Below are 17,464 nucleotides of genomic sequence, written 5' to 3'. Positions count from 1 at the left end.
GGGGGTGTTCTGTACCAGTGGGTATGGGGGGGAATGGTCTGAGCCGGCGTGACAGGGGGATGTTCTGTACCAGCGGGTATGGGGGTGTGTGTTTTCTACCAGCGGGTATGGGGGTGTTCTGTACGAGCGGGTATGGGGTGTGTGTGTTCTGTGCCAGCAGGTATGGGGGTGTGTGTTCTGTGCCAGCGGGTATGGGGGGTGTGTGTTCTGTGCCAGCGGGTATGGGGGGGGTGTTCTGTGCCAGCCGGTATGGGTGTGTGTGTTCTGTGCCAGCGGGTATGGGGGGGTTGGCATGAGGTCCTACAGTTCTTCATCCTTCGTTTTGTTTTACGTGCTATTCTCTGGTGTGAAAATGTTCTTTCTTTCTTGTGACAAGTTTGGGATTTTTTTTTTCTTTTTTTTTTTTAGATTTTTTTAACTTTTTAATGTTTATTGATTTTGAGAGGGAGACAGAGAGTGAGCAGGGGAAAGGCAGAGAGAGAGGGAGACACAGAATCTGAAGCAGCTTCAGGCTCTGAGCTGTCAGCACAGAGCCCGACGCGGGGCTCGAACCCACGAACCAGGAGATCATGACCTGAGCCGAAGTCAGATGCTTAATCGACTGAGCCACCCAGGCGCCCTGCCCCTCTTTTCTTTTTATCCTTTCTTGGGAATTTAAGACAACAGCAACCTTGGGTGTGCGCCCCAGACTTGTGAGGGAAGCATTCCCAGGCTGGAGTTTTCCGAAGACTGTCTGAAAACCACCGTCCTGGAAACAGGGCCCCTTTTGCCAAGGAGCCTGGATTTTCTCCCCCAGCTTCCTGGGCGCTGCCCAGTGTGGCTGCTTCCTGCCCCAGCCCCTCCCCCTCCGGCAGGCTCCACCCACTTGTCCTCTGTCCCCTCCACCGTACTTGGGGGGGGGGGCATCAGAATGGTTTGTTTGTTTTTAAACAGTACTGACTCCGTCAGTTCCGTCAGTATAAGAAATGAGTAAGGACAAAACTTTGGTTTGAAACAGAGGCAGGGGTGAGGGGGGTGGGATACCGCGGAGCCCCGGGCTTCCCTGCGCACTGAACCCAGGGCACCACACATCAGGCAGGGTTGCCCTTCCCTTTACATGTGAGCAGCACCTGCTGCAGGGGGGCCGTGCGGCGGGGGGAGGGGCTCCAGGGCCAGGACCTCCCCCACCCCGACCTCAGGGCCCAGCTCTGCTGGCCCTCGTGACTGGAGACTTTTGTCATTTTTAAGATGCACATAGGCCACACAGCCACCTTGAAGTTCAGGATGAAATGCAAGATACAGAAGTTTAGCCAAGTTTGTTTTTTTTTTAACCTTTGCCTTCTTCCTAGAGGACCACTCCCGTCCCGGGTGATGTACATCCCTGGGGATCGTTTGGCGACGTCTAGATGTTTTGTTGTCAGAACTTGGGTGGGGGGGGCATCTCGTGGGTGGAGGCCGAGGTTGCTGCTAATGTCCTGTGGTATTTGGAATAGTTCCTCACAGCAGAGACTGATCCATCCCACAATGCCGGTTGTGCTGAGGCCAAGGCCTGCCCTGCAGCCCACTGGACGCCGGGAGCTGATGCTCGACGGCTGTCGTGTGTGTAAAGGTCTAGGTCTGACACAAGACACCTGCCAGATTTTATATCGTTTACTGCTTGTGAAAGTACTCGTTTTATAGTAAATGTTATATTTTTATGATAAAAATATATACATATATATGCTTATGCCTAAAAATATCTGAACAGAGGTACACAAAAATGCTCCGTATGTTTATGGGTAATTTTTGTCTTCTTTCTACCGTCCTGAACTATGATCTCCTAAAACGGTGATCTGGTATTTCCTTACCAGCAGAAAAGATGGCCAAGGCCTTTGCCTTCAGTGGGAGGAACTGGGGGCTGGACCATTAGTAAAGCTGGTCTGTTTTTTCTTCAGGTGGCCTGGGCCTCTCCAACACCATGTACGCACGTCTGGGAGAAATCATCAGCCTGGACGGGTCGATCGCCGTGACCCTAGCAGCGCACCAGGCGATTGGCCTCAAGGTCGAGTGTCCAGGGCTTCTGTCTGAGGCTGTTGGTCTAGAGTCCTGCAGGGGCGTCGAGCCCGAGCCTTGCTCGTTCCTCCCGGGAAGTGAATCGGGCGTGTGTTGGCTCTCGGAGGGGTCCTGCGGCGCCTTCTCTCTCCAGCCACACGGGCTGCGCTGGGGCCCCACACAAGCAGTGGTGCCTCGGTCACACAGTCCGTCCCCTGGGAGCCCTCCTGTCCCCATCGCCTTGGATGGATCCTTTGAGCCCCACATCAGATACTGAGGGGCCTGCATTCACCTCATGCCGGAAACGAGCCTCCCCGCTGAGCCTGTGACTCGCTAGCGGCCTGAGCGTCCCCCCCACCCCAGCTGTTTGTGCACATGTGTCCTTGTCCCTGGGCTCGGAGCATTTTAGGGCAGAGCCGCGGTCATGCCCGCTGACGGTCCCATGACTCAGGCTGTCTCTGCTCCCTGGAGAAAGTGAAGGGGGCCAGGTGAAGAGTGTGCCTACTCCCCCCCCCCTCCAGGCTCTGAGCAGGCCTTGGCGGGCAGAGTGGACTTCTCCCCGGGGCACCGACGGAGAAGGTGCGGACAGTTCTGACGCTGACCACACAGTATTCACCCCTGTGTCTCCAAACACCCCTCCAGTGGGTGGGTGTGGCCCCAGCGAACCGTTGGTGGGATGGAGGCTCAGAGAAGGGACCTCCCTGCCCGAGGCCACCTAGCCTGGTGACGACAACCCCGAGTGTGACCCCAGCGCCATGCTGGCCCAGGCCCCTCCATGCGTGCCCTTCAGGGGGCTCCTTAGTGGCCTGGCAGCCATACCCGTTGGCCACTATCATTTCCCGGCTGGGGCTGCTCAGCGTTTGCTCAGGCGCGATGTGGTTTCTCCAGAAGGAGCACGTTCTGCAAGCGCCTCACACTCGGTCCCCCCATGGCTGACAGTGCACGTGTCTGGTTTCAGGGGATCATCCTCACCGGCAGCAAGGAACAGAAAGCCAAATACCTGCCCAGGCTGGCGTCCGGGGAGCACGTCGCCGCCTTCTGTCTGACGGAGCCGACCAGGTGCGGCCGCCTCCGAGGAGCCTTCTGGGGCCCCGGGATGACAGCTGTGGGATTCGGCTCACAGCTGGTGGCTTTCCTTTCTTCCCTCCCTGAACCTTCCGGAGAGGCCCCTCGGCAGCTGTTCTTGCCAGCTCTTGCCCTCCCCTCATTCCCTGCCCCGCTGGGGCTCAGAGTGAGGTCAGCCCCGGGGCCGCCCCCGCCCGCAGCACCCCTCACGGGGGCGCAGCGACAGCCTCTGAGCCACTTGGCGAGGGCGTCGGTCCCGTGAGGCATCCTCCGTCCGAGATCACACAGCCGGCTTAGGACACTCCTGCTGACAAATCCGTCCCCTGGGCCACGCTCCGTCCTGCTCCCCCTCACCGGGGGCTGGGCGTACCCGGCACCCCTCACGGGAGCTCAGACGAACCCGTTCTGTGCACACATCCGGGTGTTTAAACCTAAGCCCATGCGGTTTTCACTGCCAGGCTTTGTTTTTTTGTTTTTAAAGCCTTGGCTAGTTGTTTCAGGTCTTTGTTTTTAAGTTTGTTCATTTTTGAGAGGAGGGGGGCAGAGGGGCAGAGAGGCCAGGATAGAGAATCCCACAGAGGCTCTGCCTCACAGCACAGATCGACGCGGGGCTCGAACTCCCGAACCGTGAGATCCCGGCCTGAGCTGAAGTCGGAAGCTTAACCGCCTGAGCCCCAGGGTGCCCCGCATTGCCGCTCTCTGATGTGATGAAGCCGGGGTGGCCAGCCGGCCCCCTGTCTTTGTGATAAGGTTTCCCTGGAGCTGCTGCTTGTTTCCAGGTTGTCTGCGGCCACCTGCGGGCCCCAGCGGCAGGGGGAGTGGGTGGGACAGGCACCTGCGGGCCGAATGTGTGTTATCTGGCCCTTTATCTTTAAAGGCCTGCCAGCCCCATACTGCGCTCCAGACCCTCCATCTGCCCCCCAGGAGCCCGCCCGGGCCGGCACTGCTGTCCTCACCGCGTGTTTGTTTCCGCAGCGGGAGTGACGCGGCCTCCATCCGGACCAGGGCCACACTAAGCGAGGATGAGAAGTACTACGTCCTCAACGGCTCCAAGGTAGTGCCCCGTGGCCCGTCTCCGCACCCCGCGGACCATAAAGCATGTGCACCTCGTGTCCTGACCATCTGTGCTCAGGACGGGGTGGGGGGAGCTCCTCTTTGTGGAAGAAGCAGCTGTGGTTCGAGCTGAGGTGACTTGGAAGCATCCTGTGTCTGCTCGGTGGCGGAACCAGGATTGGAGGCGAGGGCCCTGCCCGCGGAGCCCCCGTGCTTCCGCACCGCCCGCCGCCCCCACAGTCCACACAGGATTTGGGACAGGTGCGGCAGTGTCGTGTGACGAGCTCTCGTGTGGCCGTCACCGGCTCCCACGGTTACCAGCCCACGGCCCGCCCTGTTTCTTCGTCAGCGTGGCCACCCCCGGGTTGCACCCCTAGGGTTTGAGCGTATCTCGGCCAGATAGGACTGTTTAAAAAACCCAGTTGATGGGGCACCTGGGTGGCTTAGTCAGTTAAGCGTCCGACTTTCACTTAGGTCATGATCTCGCGGTTTGTGGGTTCGAGCCCCGCGTCAGGCTCTGTGCTGACAGCTCAGAGCCTGGAGCCTGTTTCAGTCTGTGACTCCCTCTCTCTCTGACCCTCCCCTGCTCACGCTGTCTCTCTCTCCTAGAAATAAATAAAACATTTTAAAAATATATATATATATATCGCTCTCAAAATAAATAAACACACACGCACACACACAAAAAAAACACATAAAAAACCCAGTTACTTGTTTCTTTCTCTCCAGTCAGTGTTCCAGTTCCTTGGTTGTTTCATACCTTTTTATTTTTCAAAGACTCTGAATCAAGATCCCGTTACGTTGCACTTCGTTGCACTGTCTTTCCCGTCCCTCCTCGTCCCCTCTCTTCTGTGCCGCTCCTTCCTGCCTGCTCTGTTCTCTTGCGGAACCTGGCTGCTCGGTTCTAGAGCCCAAGCCATCTCGGTGCCACTGGCATCTCTTTCGTGCACACGCACACACACACACACACACACACACACACACACGGCCACGTGTGCCCCTCAGGGGGCCCTAGCTCTGGGGAGATGGGGGTGTCCCCCTGCCTTCCCCATGCAGGCCTGGCCTCACCAGGGCCGAGCTTGTTTCTGGGCTGAACCGCGATGGGCTGCTGGAGCCCCTGCCGCAGCCGCGGAGCCGAGCGGGGTGCGTAACGGTCTTGTTCTCTCCAAAGCCCGTTTCCTTCTTCCCTCAGGTCTGGATCACCAACGGAGGCCTGGCCAGCATCTTCACCGTGTTCGCCAAGACGCAGGTTGTGGATTCTGACGGCTCCGTAAAAGACAAAATCACAGCGTTCATTGTGGAGAGAGACTTTGGTGGGGTCACTAGCGGGAAGCCCGAGGACAAGTTAGGCATACGGGGCTCCAACAGTAAGTGTGCTGTGGGGGGGTGTGCACGCGCGTGTGTGCGTGTGCGCTCTGGGGGGTGTGCACGCGTGTCTGTGCGTGTGCGCTCTGGGGGGTGTGCACGTGCACTGTGGGTGTGTGCTGCAGGTGTGTGCACGCGTGTGTGTGCGCTGTGGGGGTGCACATGTGTGTGCTGCGGGGGCGTGCGTGTGCGCTGCGGGGGGGTGCACGCGCGTGTGCAGGAGAGGCACCCTTCAGCCCCATCCAAGTTCGAGACACAGTGAGATGTAGATAGTTTGGGTTTCACAGAAGCACGTCCGCGAAATCACGTCAAGAAGGCCCCAGTGAGAGGCAGCGGCCCCAGGGGTCAGGTGTCCAGCTCCCACCTCCGCGCAGGTCACGGTCTCACGGCTCCTGGGATCGAGCCCTGCGTTGGGCTCTGCTCTGGCCGCGAGAGGCCTGCTTGGGATCCTGCCTCCCCCCAACCATGTGCTCGCTCGCTCGCTCGCGTTCTCCAAGATTAAACAAAAGCCAGGAAACCCTCGGTGGCTTCAGGGCAGCGCAGAGGGGCTCCTCCGGCTGACTTCTCTCAGCTGAGGCCCTCGCCGCAGGCCCTGCTCACCTCTGCGTGAGCACGCTCCCGCCCCCCGCATGCTCCCGCCCGTGCCGGCCACCAGAGGGGGTGTCCTAGTTCCCCCCACTGCCAGCCGCCCACGCCCCAGGCCGGCCCGGCACCCCCTCCCTCCTCAGCCCTTCCCTCGTGCCCGCCCAGCGCTGCCGTGGAGTCTTCCCCAGGCCCCCCCCACCTTGGAGACCCCAGTTCAGACTATGAGGTGTCCGTGCCGCAGGGGCCCGCGTGCTACCCTTGGCGCCTCTGGACCTGCTGTTTGCACTCGGGTCTGGCTGGCGACGTTTGCCACGGCGGCCAGGCTCGGGGCCGGGGGCCCTGTGCGCTCTAAGCTGCCTCCGCTGCCTGGAAACCCTGTGACCTTGCACCGGCCGCTTTACCTTCCGGGCCCCCGTTTCCTCACCCAAAGGAAAGGGGTGGTGACGGGACACGGGCGGCGTCCATGCGATGCTCCCGCACACGGAAGCCGGACGGCGTCAGCTCCTGCTGCTGCTGGAGTCCCCGCCAGCCTCTCGCCGCCCGTTGCTGCTTAGAACGTTTGAGCCTAGAGAGAGCTTGGCCTGCTGGTGTGGCAGAGGCGGCCCAGACAGGGCCGTCCACACTGAGCTCAGGGAAGGCCCTGGGGTCACGCAGTGGCCCCGCAAGAGGGGACCGAGGGCACGAGTTGAGGGCAGAGAGGGCAGCGGACTCCCCCACACACTCAGCAGCCTGGGGAAGGAGTCAGAGCCGCTCGGCAAGGGCCTGGCCCGCAGCCATGGCTATAAAATGGGCCCGGCCGCCAGAGACACGGAGGCTTCCTCCTATTTCACAGCCAGGCTCCTGGAACAGTAGAATGAAGGTTCGCAGACCTGGGTGCCTGCACTTGACCTACTGCTGTCTAGCTGCTCCTGAGCCGTGACCATCTGTCCTGAGTGTCTCCCCCTTTTCCAGGGCTAAGTCGCTAGGAGTTGCCGTGTTTTTTGTTGTTGTTTTTTAAGGTTTTTTATTTATTTCTGAGAGAGAGAGACAGCACGAGCAGGGGAGGGGCAGAGAGAGAGGGAGACACAGAATCTGAAGCAGCTCCAGGCTCTGAGCTGTCAGCACAGAGCCTGACATGGGGCTCAAACCCACAAACCATGAGATCATGACCTGAGCTGAAGTCAGACGCTTAACTGACTGAGCCACCCAGGCACCCCAGGAGTTACCGTGTTTATGTGACAACGTGCAAAGGCTGCTACAGAAAACTGGCCCCAAAATCCCCGTCCCCACCACTGCCATGCTTTCCCTTCTCTGCCTGCCTCTGTCACTTTGACCTTGGCTTTCTGCTTCACACCAAGTGCTTCCTCGCTTCATCACCCGCATCACCTTGTCCGAGAAGCCACCCCAGCACTGAGCTGGCAGAGCAAACCGCCCTCTCCCTCAGCCTGGGGGTGCCCGACAGCCCGCCTCGGGGTCTGGGTCCCTGTCTGCCATCTGGGGCCCATTTCCCTCACGGCGGGTCACAGCCCCTGGGGGCCAGGCCGGGTCACACCTGAGGCCTTGGCTCCTGGTGGGGCGACAGCTGGTGGGGAAAGGCAGTCTGCCTCCACCCAGTCATGGTGCAGGGCGTGGCTGCGTCCACGTTATGTGGGACCCGCAGTCCCATGAGACGCAGGGGCCTTACGGAGGCTGTGCTGTCCACTTTCCTCCTTCTGCCTCTGACTCTTGCTCCTCCTTCAAACTTCTGCTGAATGTCACCTTAGAAAAGCCTGACGTGAGCCCTTAAAATTATTATTCACATTCTCTCCAACCTCTGATTGTTACCATACTCTATTTTTTAAAATTTTTGTTTATTTTGAGAGAGAGAGCACGAATCGGGAGGGGTGGAGAGCGCGGGAGAGAATCCCAAGCAGGCTGTGCAGTGTCCGCTCAGAGCCCAGCGCAGGGCTCAAACTCGCAAACCCTGCGGTCATGACCCTGGCAGAAACCAAGAGTCGGACCCGTAACCGACTGAGCCCCCACGCGCCCCCGCCGTGCTGCTTATCGTCTGTAGCGCTTACAGCGTCATCGCGCCCCCTGCGCAGTGTGAGCCGCACGAAGACAGGCCCGTGCCCTCCTGAGCTGCCCTGTCGCGGCTGGAGGACGGACGAGGGACGGGGCTCCGGTGCCTGTGAGTCCAGCGCAGAGCGGTGTGCAGCCTGCGATTCCCTCTCTTTCAGCCTGTGAGGTCCATTTTGAGAACACTAGGGTGCCGGTCGAGAACGTCCTTGGAGAAGTCGGAGGCGGGTTTAAGGTGCGTGGTTAGAGCAGCCCCTGTGAGGGCTGTGGTCATGGTGTGGCCCGTCGCCCCCCCCCCCCGCCCCGCCCCCCCCCCCGGCGATTCTACGCCTCACCCCTCCTAGGCAACGTCGCTCACATGAACCAGGCTGCTTGCCTCCCCAGGCACAGCCCCTGCACGCCGTCCCCCNCGGGTTTAAGGTGCGTGGTTAGAGCAGCCCCTGTGAGGGCTGTGGTCATGGTGTGGCCCGTCGCCCCCCCCCCCCGCCCCGTCCCAGCCCTGCTTGTGGCCGACCGGTGCGTGCACGCACCAGGCGACTGCGGCGGCGTCCGCTGGGAAATCGTAATGGAGGAAAGTTGGTTCCCACACGAGGAGCGTGTAGATGGAACAAGGTCTCCTTCCCCTGTAAGACTGTTTGCCCTGAGGAGGGCAGGGTCCCCTGTGCAGCGGGCGTGGGCAGGGGCCGGCGGGCACTGGGGCAGCCCCGGGGCCGGAGTCCCTGCCCTGGTTTCCCCTCAGCCAGCGTTGGTGTTACTTCCCATCGACACGTGACTCCCGTAACACAAACTTACCACTTTCACCCGTACTGGTGTGTGTTTCCCACGTCCCCCGTGTCGCACAGCCGTCACCTGATTCCGGAACACGTTTCTCCGCCCAGAACCAAGTGCCGCTCTTCTCACTGCTCCTGTCACCACCTCTGCTCTCGCTATTTTTCTGCTTCTCTGGATTTGCACAGTTTAAACGTCTCACGTAAGCGGAACCCGTATGTGACCCTGGCGTGCGGCTGCTCTGCACCCCGCACGGCGATCTCAGGGCTTCCCCGCGCCGGAGCGAGCGTCCCTCCTTTCTGAGGCTGAGGGAGACTCGCCGTGTGGCTGCAGCTCGTGGACATCTGGGCTGTTTCCACTCGTGGGGACTGTTGTCAGTAATGCGCGTTTCCGGTTCCTTGGGGTGTTTACCTAGAAGTAGCAGTGGTGACCGTGTCTAACCCTGAGGAACCGCCAGACATTCCCGGCGGCGGCAGCGCAGGGTCCGGTTCTCCGCGGCCTCCCCAGAACTAACCGCTGCGCCCAATGTGGGGCTCAAACTCACGCCCCCGAGAGCCGGTGTCTCACGTTCCACTGAATCAGGCAGCCGGCGCCTGCCCTTCACACGTTTTCACCCCAGGCTGTTTGTCTTCATTGTCGCCCTGCCCTGATTTCCCGGGTGCTCGGGGCAAGCGTCTTCGCCCTGGGGAGCCCCACCCGCCTGGGCTGTGAAGCGGGGTCACAGCACCTTCCTCCCTCTCTGGGTGTGACAGGAATCTGTAGAGGGGGGCGCACGTCTTAGCCGTGTGGCCCAGACGCTCCGTCCAGGCGGGAGGGTCCGGGGGGGAGGGCGGGGGGACGGGGTTCCTGACTCCGGGGAAGCTGCTCTTCATTGTTCGCAGTTTCAGTGCTTATCTTCCTAGGTCTTTCTAGAGGGCACCGTCCCCTAAATGTTGGTAACACCGCCCGTGCCAAGTGCCAGGGCCCCAGGCCAGTAAACAGGTGTTGCGAATGTTTCATGCTGCAGAATGTCTCTCTGTGTGGCGATGGCCCCTTTGATGTCCCCAGGTCCCTGGGGTCGGGTGTTCAGTACGGTCTTCACGCCTTCCCTGCTCAGACCCGTGTTGTGGGCTGTGTGTCCTTGCTTGTATCTGCACGCACGTGTCCACTTCTTTCCTGAGTCTAAACACCCGACAGGAGACTCCCCAGGTCAGAGAGCACTGACGACTTTAATCTGTGGCCCCTGCTGCCCAGCCGTGTGCGGGGAGGTGGGCCGGCGGCGTGTGGGAGCCCCTCGCCTGGTGCTTTCTCAGCCCCCCTGTGGGAGATGAGAAAAGCAGTCGTTTTAACATACAATAGAAAACTTTGATATTAGTAGGATTGCTTACCAGTCAGCCGAAATGCTAAAAAGTGAGGGATTCCAGAGACCACGAAGTGGCCAGAGGCCAGGTGAGACTTGCCTGGCTGGTGTGGGAGGAAAGTACGTGGCGTCCTCTGGAGAGTCTGAGGCTTGTCCACGGTCAGACCTTTGAGGCACAGAGGAGGTGCGCGGTCGGGCAGGGGCTCTGGAAAGCGAGGGGCGTGTCTGGCTTGTAGGCAGGCTGCGGGGCAGGGTGCAGCTGTAGAAATTCTGGAAGGTGAGGCACCGACCTCAGTTAAGCTTCTGACTTCAGCTCAGGTCATGATCTCACGGTTCGTGGGTTCGAGCCCCACGTCGGGCTCTGTGCTGACAGCTCGGAGCCTGGAGCCTGATCCAGATTCTGTGTCTCCCTCTCTCTCTCTGCCCCTCCCCCACTCATGCTCTGTCTCTGTCTCAAAAATAAACAAACGTAAAAAAAATTCTGGAAGGAGAGGGCTGCGGTAGGGAAGCTGGCAAAGCATTCTGGAGTGCACGGGCAGGAGTGGGGGGTCCCAGGCTTGAGTAGGGCTGATACATAAGCTCGGGGGCCCCTCTTGAGAAAGGGGTAAGTCTGTTTAGGTTTTTGATTCTCTGGGCAATGAGACCTAGTCTCAGATCTTTTATTCCTTGAAAAAAAAAAAAATTTTTAACGAGGGTAAGAATAAACCCTGAAGGGCCCATGAAGTGGATTTCATTCATGGAACCATGAGGCGGCTTCTGCAAGCCCCTGTGGGCAGAGCAGCTGAAGGCGGGAGAAGTCACTTCCTCCTCAGAGTCCCAGCGGGTCCCCAGACTCGCCTGAGCCCTGGGGAGTCTGAGGCCAGCGGTGTGGCCCGGGAGGAAGCCGGGCAGGATCTGGGGCTCTGGCACACTGTGCCCGCACGTCACCGCACCCTCCCCTCTACCCGGCACCCAGGGCTGGGCTCCTTCCCGCGTCCCCCAGGGCCCTGGGCCTGAGCGGGTTGGGGCCCGCATGCGCCCCTCCTGGCAGCTGGGGCAGCGGTTGCTCACCTCACGAAGTCTGCTCCGAGATTCTCCTGCTCAGGTCAACGGGTCATCAAAAGTTCAGGTTCAGCTGCATGATCGGTTCATCCAAGTCACATGCAGGCATCTGGTGAAAAGCTGGAATACGCTGGAAGTTGAGCTCTGTAGAGAACTGTGGTGTTCACAGACCCCTTAGCCCTCAGCCCGGCCTGCCGTCGAGGCCTCCCAGTTGGGCCTCACAGGGTTTGGGGTGGGGGGCACTGCTGTTCCCCAGGAGGCTCGTGCTGGTGGGAAAGGCTGGGTACGTGTGGGGTACCTCGTAGGCTTCATGTCTGCTCCTCTTTGAGGGCTGAGAACTGTCCTGTTCTGGAATAACATTCCGTCCTTCGTGGGGGTGGCTCCACGGAGGTTGGCTGGAGCTCCCTTGCAGGAAAGTGCTGGGACCACACGCTCTCCCACCCAGCCGGTGGGGATTGGCGGGGCAGGTAACCTTCCCAGATGCTGGCCCAGAATTCTCCAGACTTGCCCTTTGTGTTCATGAAACCGGGGAAAAACAGACAAGCAGCACCGGGTTCTGTCCCCTGGGGTCCCCCAGGGCCCCCGGGCTTTTCCCCAGGCAGCAGGGTGAGCAGAACGCTTGGGTGGTGCCGTCAGTGAGCCCCCCCTCCCTGCAGGTGGCCATGAACATCCTCAACAGCGGCCGGTTCAGCATGGGCAGCGCCGTGGCCGGGATGCTCAAGAAGTTGATCGGTAGGTAAGTCGGGGACAGGAGCCCTTGGTGGCACGGCCGCGCTCCGGGGGCCCCACTCTGGCCGCAGGCCCTGCTGCGTCCTCACAGTGGGCCGGTGCCGAGCCGGGCCCCTGGACGGACAGCCCGGCCGCGGCTTAAGGTGCCGCTTCACTGTAGGCCCAAAATTGTAGTCCATCTGCACCCAGGCGGCTCCCGCCCCCGTTCCCCGCTGCTCTGTTTTACCCGCTCATAAAGGATCCGGGGTGGTCGGTCCGAGGGCAGGAGCTGCTTAGCAGACGTCCGGAGGTGAGCAGCTCCTCAGTGCATATTCTCGCAGATCCCGTTTGGTGGGTGACTCAGTGGGTGAGGAGTGGATCTCCCATCGCTGGGCTCTGGTCCAGGTGCCTCCGGGGCCCTGCCTCTTGCCAGGGGTCTGACACCTTCATCTCCGATAACCTTGGCAGCAGGGCCGTGAGGCCGGTAGTGCCGTTCAGGGTTGCTGGTGGCCTGGCCCGGCACGGCCCCTGGTAAGAGAGAGCGCCGGATTCGGGCCCAACTGCCAGCTCCGTGCTGCGGCCCCGCCCGCTGTGGTGGGCGCTCCGAGCGCGGACAGCCTCTCCGAGCGGACGCGCCGGGAGGGGCAGCGCTGTCTTCCCGGGCGCTTGGCCCCAGCAGCGCCGCCCCTCGTGGCTGCCGCCTGCGTGTTGGCAGGGAGCGACAGCCTCAGGGAATCTTCCAGGGGCTGCCAGAGAGTGAGACTTGTAATGCCTCCGCTCTTCTCCAGAAATGACTGCTGAGCACGCCTGCACCAGGAAACAGTTCAACAAGAACCTCAGCGAATTTGGATTAATTCAGGTACCGGAGGTCACGAGGGCTGCGCGTGCGGGCTTTGCGTGTGCTTTCGTGGTCTGTGCTGGGGACTCTGCGGGGACTCAGCACAGCGGGAAAGGCTGGCGTGGCTCCCTGTTAGGGACGCCAGGGCCTGCTTCTCTGGGGCGTGGAGGCCTTGGCCTGAAGCACCTCCTCTGCCGCCGGCCCCCAGGGGCCCAGCACGTGTGGGCTGTGTGTTGATTGCGTCTTTCCCGGGACCCTCCAGGAGAAGTTTGCCCTGATGGTGCAGAAGGCTTACGTCATGGAAAGCATGGCCTACCTCACCGCGGGGATGCTGGACCGGCCGGGCTTCCCCGACTGCTCCATCGAGGCCGCCATGGTGAAGGTAGTGCGCACGGCCCGGGGCACTGGGGTGGCGGAGGTCAGCTTATCCTCGATCCTGCGTCCACGGCATCCCCACCCCCCACACCCGTGCTGGGCACTGCCCCGGGCCACACACGGGAGCCCAGGGTAGCGTGGGAGAGGCCGCCAGGAGCAGGGCCCGGCTGCGGCGTTCACAGGTCAGGCCCGTGTCTCCTGCGCACCGTCCATGCCGTCGTCTCCGTCTGTAGCAGACGGAGAAAATCTAGGCCGTGTGTGTCACTTCCTGTCCTTGTGAAACAGCAGCTGAACTTTCTTAGGAAGGACTTTTGTTGTGAATGTTCAGCCTTCCTATTTTGGGGTAAATACTAGAGTTTTCAGTATTTTCAGTTTGTTGGGGTAGAGGGTGAGGAGCAGGGGGTCGGGGGGTAGTGGTTTTTCTAGCTGCAGTATGAAAGAGGCCTCCCTGATTCGGGCCCCGTAATTCTTGTTGACCTGACGACCGGAGTCCGGGAGAAGGTGGGCGGCGAGGGGAGGGAACGGTGTCTCCAGGTGCCGGGTCCGAGGCATCTGCACTGGGTGCTTCTCCCCATCCCTCAGCAGCCCCCACACGCTGACAGCCCCGGAGGCTAGGCTCCAGCCGAGCAGGACAGTGACCCTGCTTTCCGGACGCTCGTGTGTGGACAGACGTGTCCGCGTGTCACCCACAGCCAGGTGTCCGGCCAGGCGGCTCACGGGCAGAGGAGCGAGCTGTGGGTGGGCGGGCCTCTTGGAGGAGGAGGGCCCTCCTGCCGCCTCCCCGGGAGACCGCTGACGCCGCCGCCGCCCTGGGTCTGCCGCAGGTGTTCAGCTCGGAGGGGGCGTGGCAGTGCGTGAGCGAGGCGCTGCAGATCCTCGGAGGCGCGGGCTACGTGCGGGACTTCCCCTACGAGCGCTTCCTGCGGGACTCCCGCATCCTGCTCATCTTCGAGGTGGGTGCCCGCCCTGCGCGCTCCCCTGGCCCTCCTCGCGGCGCCCTCCCTGGGGCTGGAGGGGGGCCCCGGGAAGGGCCCCATCTGCCGGCTCTGTGGGGGGCCTGGTGCCGCCCCCAGGGCTCACTTGGGGTCTGGGTTTCCTTCTCTGGGCCCCGAGGCGGCTCAGGGTCCTCTCCGTGGGCTTCCCAGCCCCGACGCCTCCCTGCCCCCTTCCACGGGGTCACTTCAGTGCGCGGGGAGACGCTGGGTGGGGTAAGCGAAGGGGGTGGGTGCCACGAGAGGCCTTCAGAGAGCTCGTGGTCTGACCGCACGGCCCAACTGAGCAGCGTGGACGGTGCCCGAGAGCAGGTGCCTGGGCCCTCGGGGGCACAGACCGCTTTGGCCTGGGGTGGTTTGGACCAAGGACAGGGATGGAGTGTGCCGGGCCCAGAAGGCCCTTACCTGCCGGCACGAGGTGGAATAAGCAGATCTTTGTGGGAGCAGCGGACACCGGGGGGGGGGGGGGGGGGGAGTAGATGAGAGGCAAGGAGCCAGGCTTGGAGGACCTTGGCCGATAAGGAGGGTCTGGATCTTACTGCGAAGGTGCTGGAAGCCCTCAGTGTTTCTGAGCAGGGACGGACTCGGGTGCGTTCCCACTCTGGGAAATTCCCGGGGCTGACATCGGGGCGGGCTGCAGAGGTGAGACCAGAGGCCAGCGCGCACAGCAGAAGGGCGGGTCACCTCCAGAGGCAGTGGGCACGGATGGGACCTTGGGATGGACAAGGCAGGCCCGCAGGCCAGGCTTGGAGCCTGAGCGACTGGTGTGGTGTCCGCGGGCCCCCCCCCTGCCCAGGGGACCCCACACCCCAGCTCCTGGCCCAGGGGAAGGCCTCGGGGCCACTCTCGTTCCCAGGTGCTCCCACATCCACGCCCAGGGTCCTCTTTCTTAGAGAGTAGACAGGATGGGACCCGCCTGAAGTCACGAGTCCCAAGGGCACGGGGACACGTCACTGCCTTGCTGCCCCAGGACAGCTGCTCCCAGGGCCCCTCCCTCGGCCCAGCTGAGCTCGTCGTGTGTGCGTGTGTGGGCCCGAAGCTGCAAGGGGCGCGGACCCTGCGGCGGGAAGCAAATGCTCTGGTCTGGAGCCTGCAAGGCCGGGCCTGGCCAGGCCTGAGGTGCTCCAGGCCTTCCTGCCTCGCCCGCGGGGGGCGCCCCGTCCACAGCTCAGACGCTGCTCCCTGAGAGAATCCCGGGGCGCAAGCAGCGTGCGTGGGGATAGCAGAGAAGAGGTGGCCCTCATTGACCCCTGGCAGTGGTGCAGGTCGGTGGCTTCCCTGAGGACTCTGCGCGCTGGGCACCAGGGCACCAGCCCCCCCCCCCCGGGGAAAGTGGTTTCTCCCATTAAGAGCCCAAGTGGACGCTTGAGAAGGGAAGGCTCCCCGTACAGCTGGCAGGTCCCCAGGGAGGCCATGGCTACCGGTGAGCACCCCCCTCGTCCCCGTGGGGGTGGGAGCCGGCTGCTGCTCTGACCCCAGGTCTCAGCCCTGCTCCCTGTGTGAGGCTTCCTCCAACCCCCGCAGCTTCTGCAGCACTGGGGGGGGGGGACACAGCGGTGTGGCCTCTGCCCCGTCAAGCGCGCGGCACAGCAAGGCCAGCCCAGTGGGGCGGCCCCTGACCTCCGTACTGCTGGCCACAGGGGACCAACGAGATTCTCCGGATGTACATCGCCCTGACCGGCCTACAGCATGCCGGCCGCGTCCTCACCGCAAGGATCAAGTAGGTGCCGGCCCCCCATCCGCTCTTTGTCCGCGGCCCATCCTAGGGCAGACGAGAGGGGCTGTCCCGTCCCCGTGAAGCCATGCCGCGCTCAGCTCAGTCACAGGCTGGCCGGAGGGAGGGAAGGGGACAGGAGGGACAGCTGCCTGGGAGGTCACTGTCGTCCACGGCAGCTCCCGTGTCCCACTGCAGGGAAGCGGTGTCCTCGGGGCCTAGGGACTCAGGGGCCCCCAGGTGCTGAGCTCCGAGGGCAGCAGGGGACCACTGTCTTCTCTCCCCCTGAGGCTCCCCTCGACCCCCGTCATGGGCTCGGAGCAATTGGGACTCCCTGCCGGAGCCCAGTACAGCGGCCCAGAGCATCGAGCAGACTCCCTACCCAGGCCCCCCGGGGGGCCGGCTGGGGCTGCTGCTCGTGGGAGAGCTCACGTGGCTCCACGTCAGGGACCGGCTCTCTGACAGGCCGGCCCAGGCCGGGGCCGGCGGCAGTAGGTCTGCGGTTGGTCCCTCAGTGCCGTGCAAGTCAGGGGAAGGGGTGCCCTGCGGTTCCGGGGTGCCGAGGGGGACCCTGCGCTGGGAACCCGCAGTGGGGCCTGAGGCAGTGGGGCCGGGGCTTTCCGCAGTGAGCTTAAACACGGCAACGTGAGCACGGTCATGCAGACCATCGGCCAGAAACTTCGAGACTCCATAGGCCGGACTGTGGACCTGGGGCTGACGGGGAAGCTGGGGGCTGTGCACCCCAGTGTCGCGGTGAGTTGGCCCATGGGTGGTACCCCCATCTGGGTGCCCTTCCGGGGGCTGTGCCCAGGGCGCTGGGGAAGACGGCCCCAGCCCGGGCCCCAGAGTGCCAGCCGGGCTGTGTCCGTGTGGGACAGGCTCCTGCACAGCAGACACTGAGCCGTCACCCCCCCACCCCCACTAGGACGGGGCCAGCAAGCTCGAGGAGAACGTGTATTACTTTGGCCGCACCGTGGAGACCCTGCTGCTCCGCTTTGGGAAGGTACCTGGGCCCTGCCAGACCTGGGAGCCAGGGCGTTAAGTGCCCGCCTTTGGGACCAGGCCTAGAGAGAAATCTCGGAGGGATGCCGTGGCGCTGGCTGGCCCCGGGGCCCCGGGTGGGGGGGTGCCTTCCAGGTAGAGAGCGCTCCTTGGGGGGGGGCAGCCCCACATCGAGGGTCCCGATCTGTGAGGCTGTTGCTGCTCCCGGGGACCTGGGGGCTCAGGGTTCTGGGGCCTGGTCTCCCCTTGGCCCCAGTCGAGGCAGAAGGGAAAACCAGTGCGCCAGCCGCTCGCTCCCCTCCACTGTGGCGCGAAGGGAGGCCCGGGCAGGGCCCCTGGGTTGCGAGCCCCCCCCCACCCCTGGGCTCTGTCCCCAGACCATCGTGGAAGAGCAGATGGTCCTGAAGCGGGTCGCCAACATCCTCATCAACCTGTACGCCATGACGGCCGTGCTGTCGCGGGCCAGCCGCTCCATCCGGGTGGGGCTCCCAAACCACGACCACGAGGTGAGGGACTCGGCTTCGTCCTCTGAACTTTAATGAGCCCAGTGGTTGGGGGGGGGGGGGGGGGGG

General features: G+C 62.6%; 1 protein-coding gene and 1 long non-coding RNA gene across 2 annotated transcripts in view; one reads left to right on the top strand and one right to left on the bottom strand.

Annotated features, from left to right (window-relative positions):
- Nucleotides 1–17,464, top strand: part of ACAD9 (acyl-CoA dehydrogenase family member 9) — a 36,379-nt gene that overhangs the window by 16,922 nt on the left and 1,993 nt on the right. Inside the window, exons 4-16 of the mRNA XM_039248649.1 lie at nt 1,914–2,020; nt 2,969–3,069; nt 4,051–4,129; nt 5,321–5,495; nt 8,277–8,350; nt 11,920–11,995; nt 12,760–12,830; nt 13,072–13,191; nt 14,009–14,137; nt 15,817–15,896; nt 16,517–16,643; nt 16,816–16,893; nt 17,270–17,398. Coding sequence (XP_039104580.1) covers nt 1,914–2,020; nt 2,969–3,069; nt 4,051–4,129; nt 5,321–5,495; nt 8,277–8,350; nt 11,920–11,995; nt 12,760–12,830; nt 13,072–13,191; nt 14,009–14,137; nt 15,817–15,896; nt 16,517–16,643; nt 16,816–16,893; nt 17,270–17,398 — 1,346 coding nt within the window. The remainder of the gene's footprint in view (nt 1–1,913; nt 2,021–2,968; nt 3,070–4,050; nt 4,130–5,320; nt 5,496–8,276; nt 8,351–11,919; nt 11,996–12,759; nt 12,831–13,071; nt 13,192–14,008; nt 14,138–15,816; nt 15,897–16,516; nt 16,644–16,815; nt 16,894–17,269; nt 17,399–17,464) is intronic.
- Nucleotides 10,320–11,987, bottom strand: LOC120242736. Its single transcript, XR_005531152.1, has 3 exons — nt 11,562–11,987; nt 11,273–11,417; nt 10,320–10,492 (listed from the first exon to the last, which is right to left on the bottom strand). It is a non-coding gene; the product is annotated as an uncharacterized LOC120242736 (long non-coding RNA).

The sequence above is a fragment of the Hyaena hyaena genome, unplaced genomic scaffold, assembly GCF_003009895.1.
Source record: "Hyaena hyaena isolate Hyena2069 unplaced genomic scaffold, ASM300989v1 scaffold_316, whole genome shotgun sequence".
Lineage (NCBI taxonomy): Eukaryota > Metazoa > Chordata > Mammalia > Carnivora > Hyaenidae > Hyaena > Hyaena hyaena.
The sequence above is the reverse complement of the archived record's forward strand: the minus strand, read 5'-3'. Positions and strand labels throughout refer to the sequence as shown.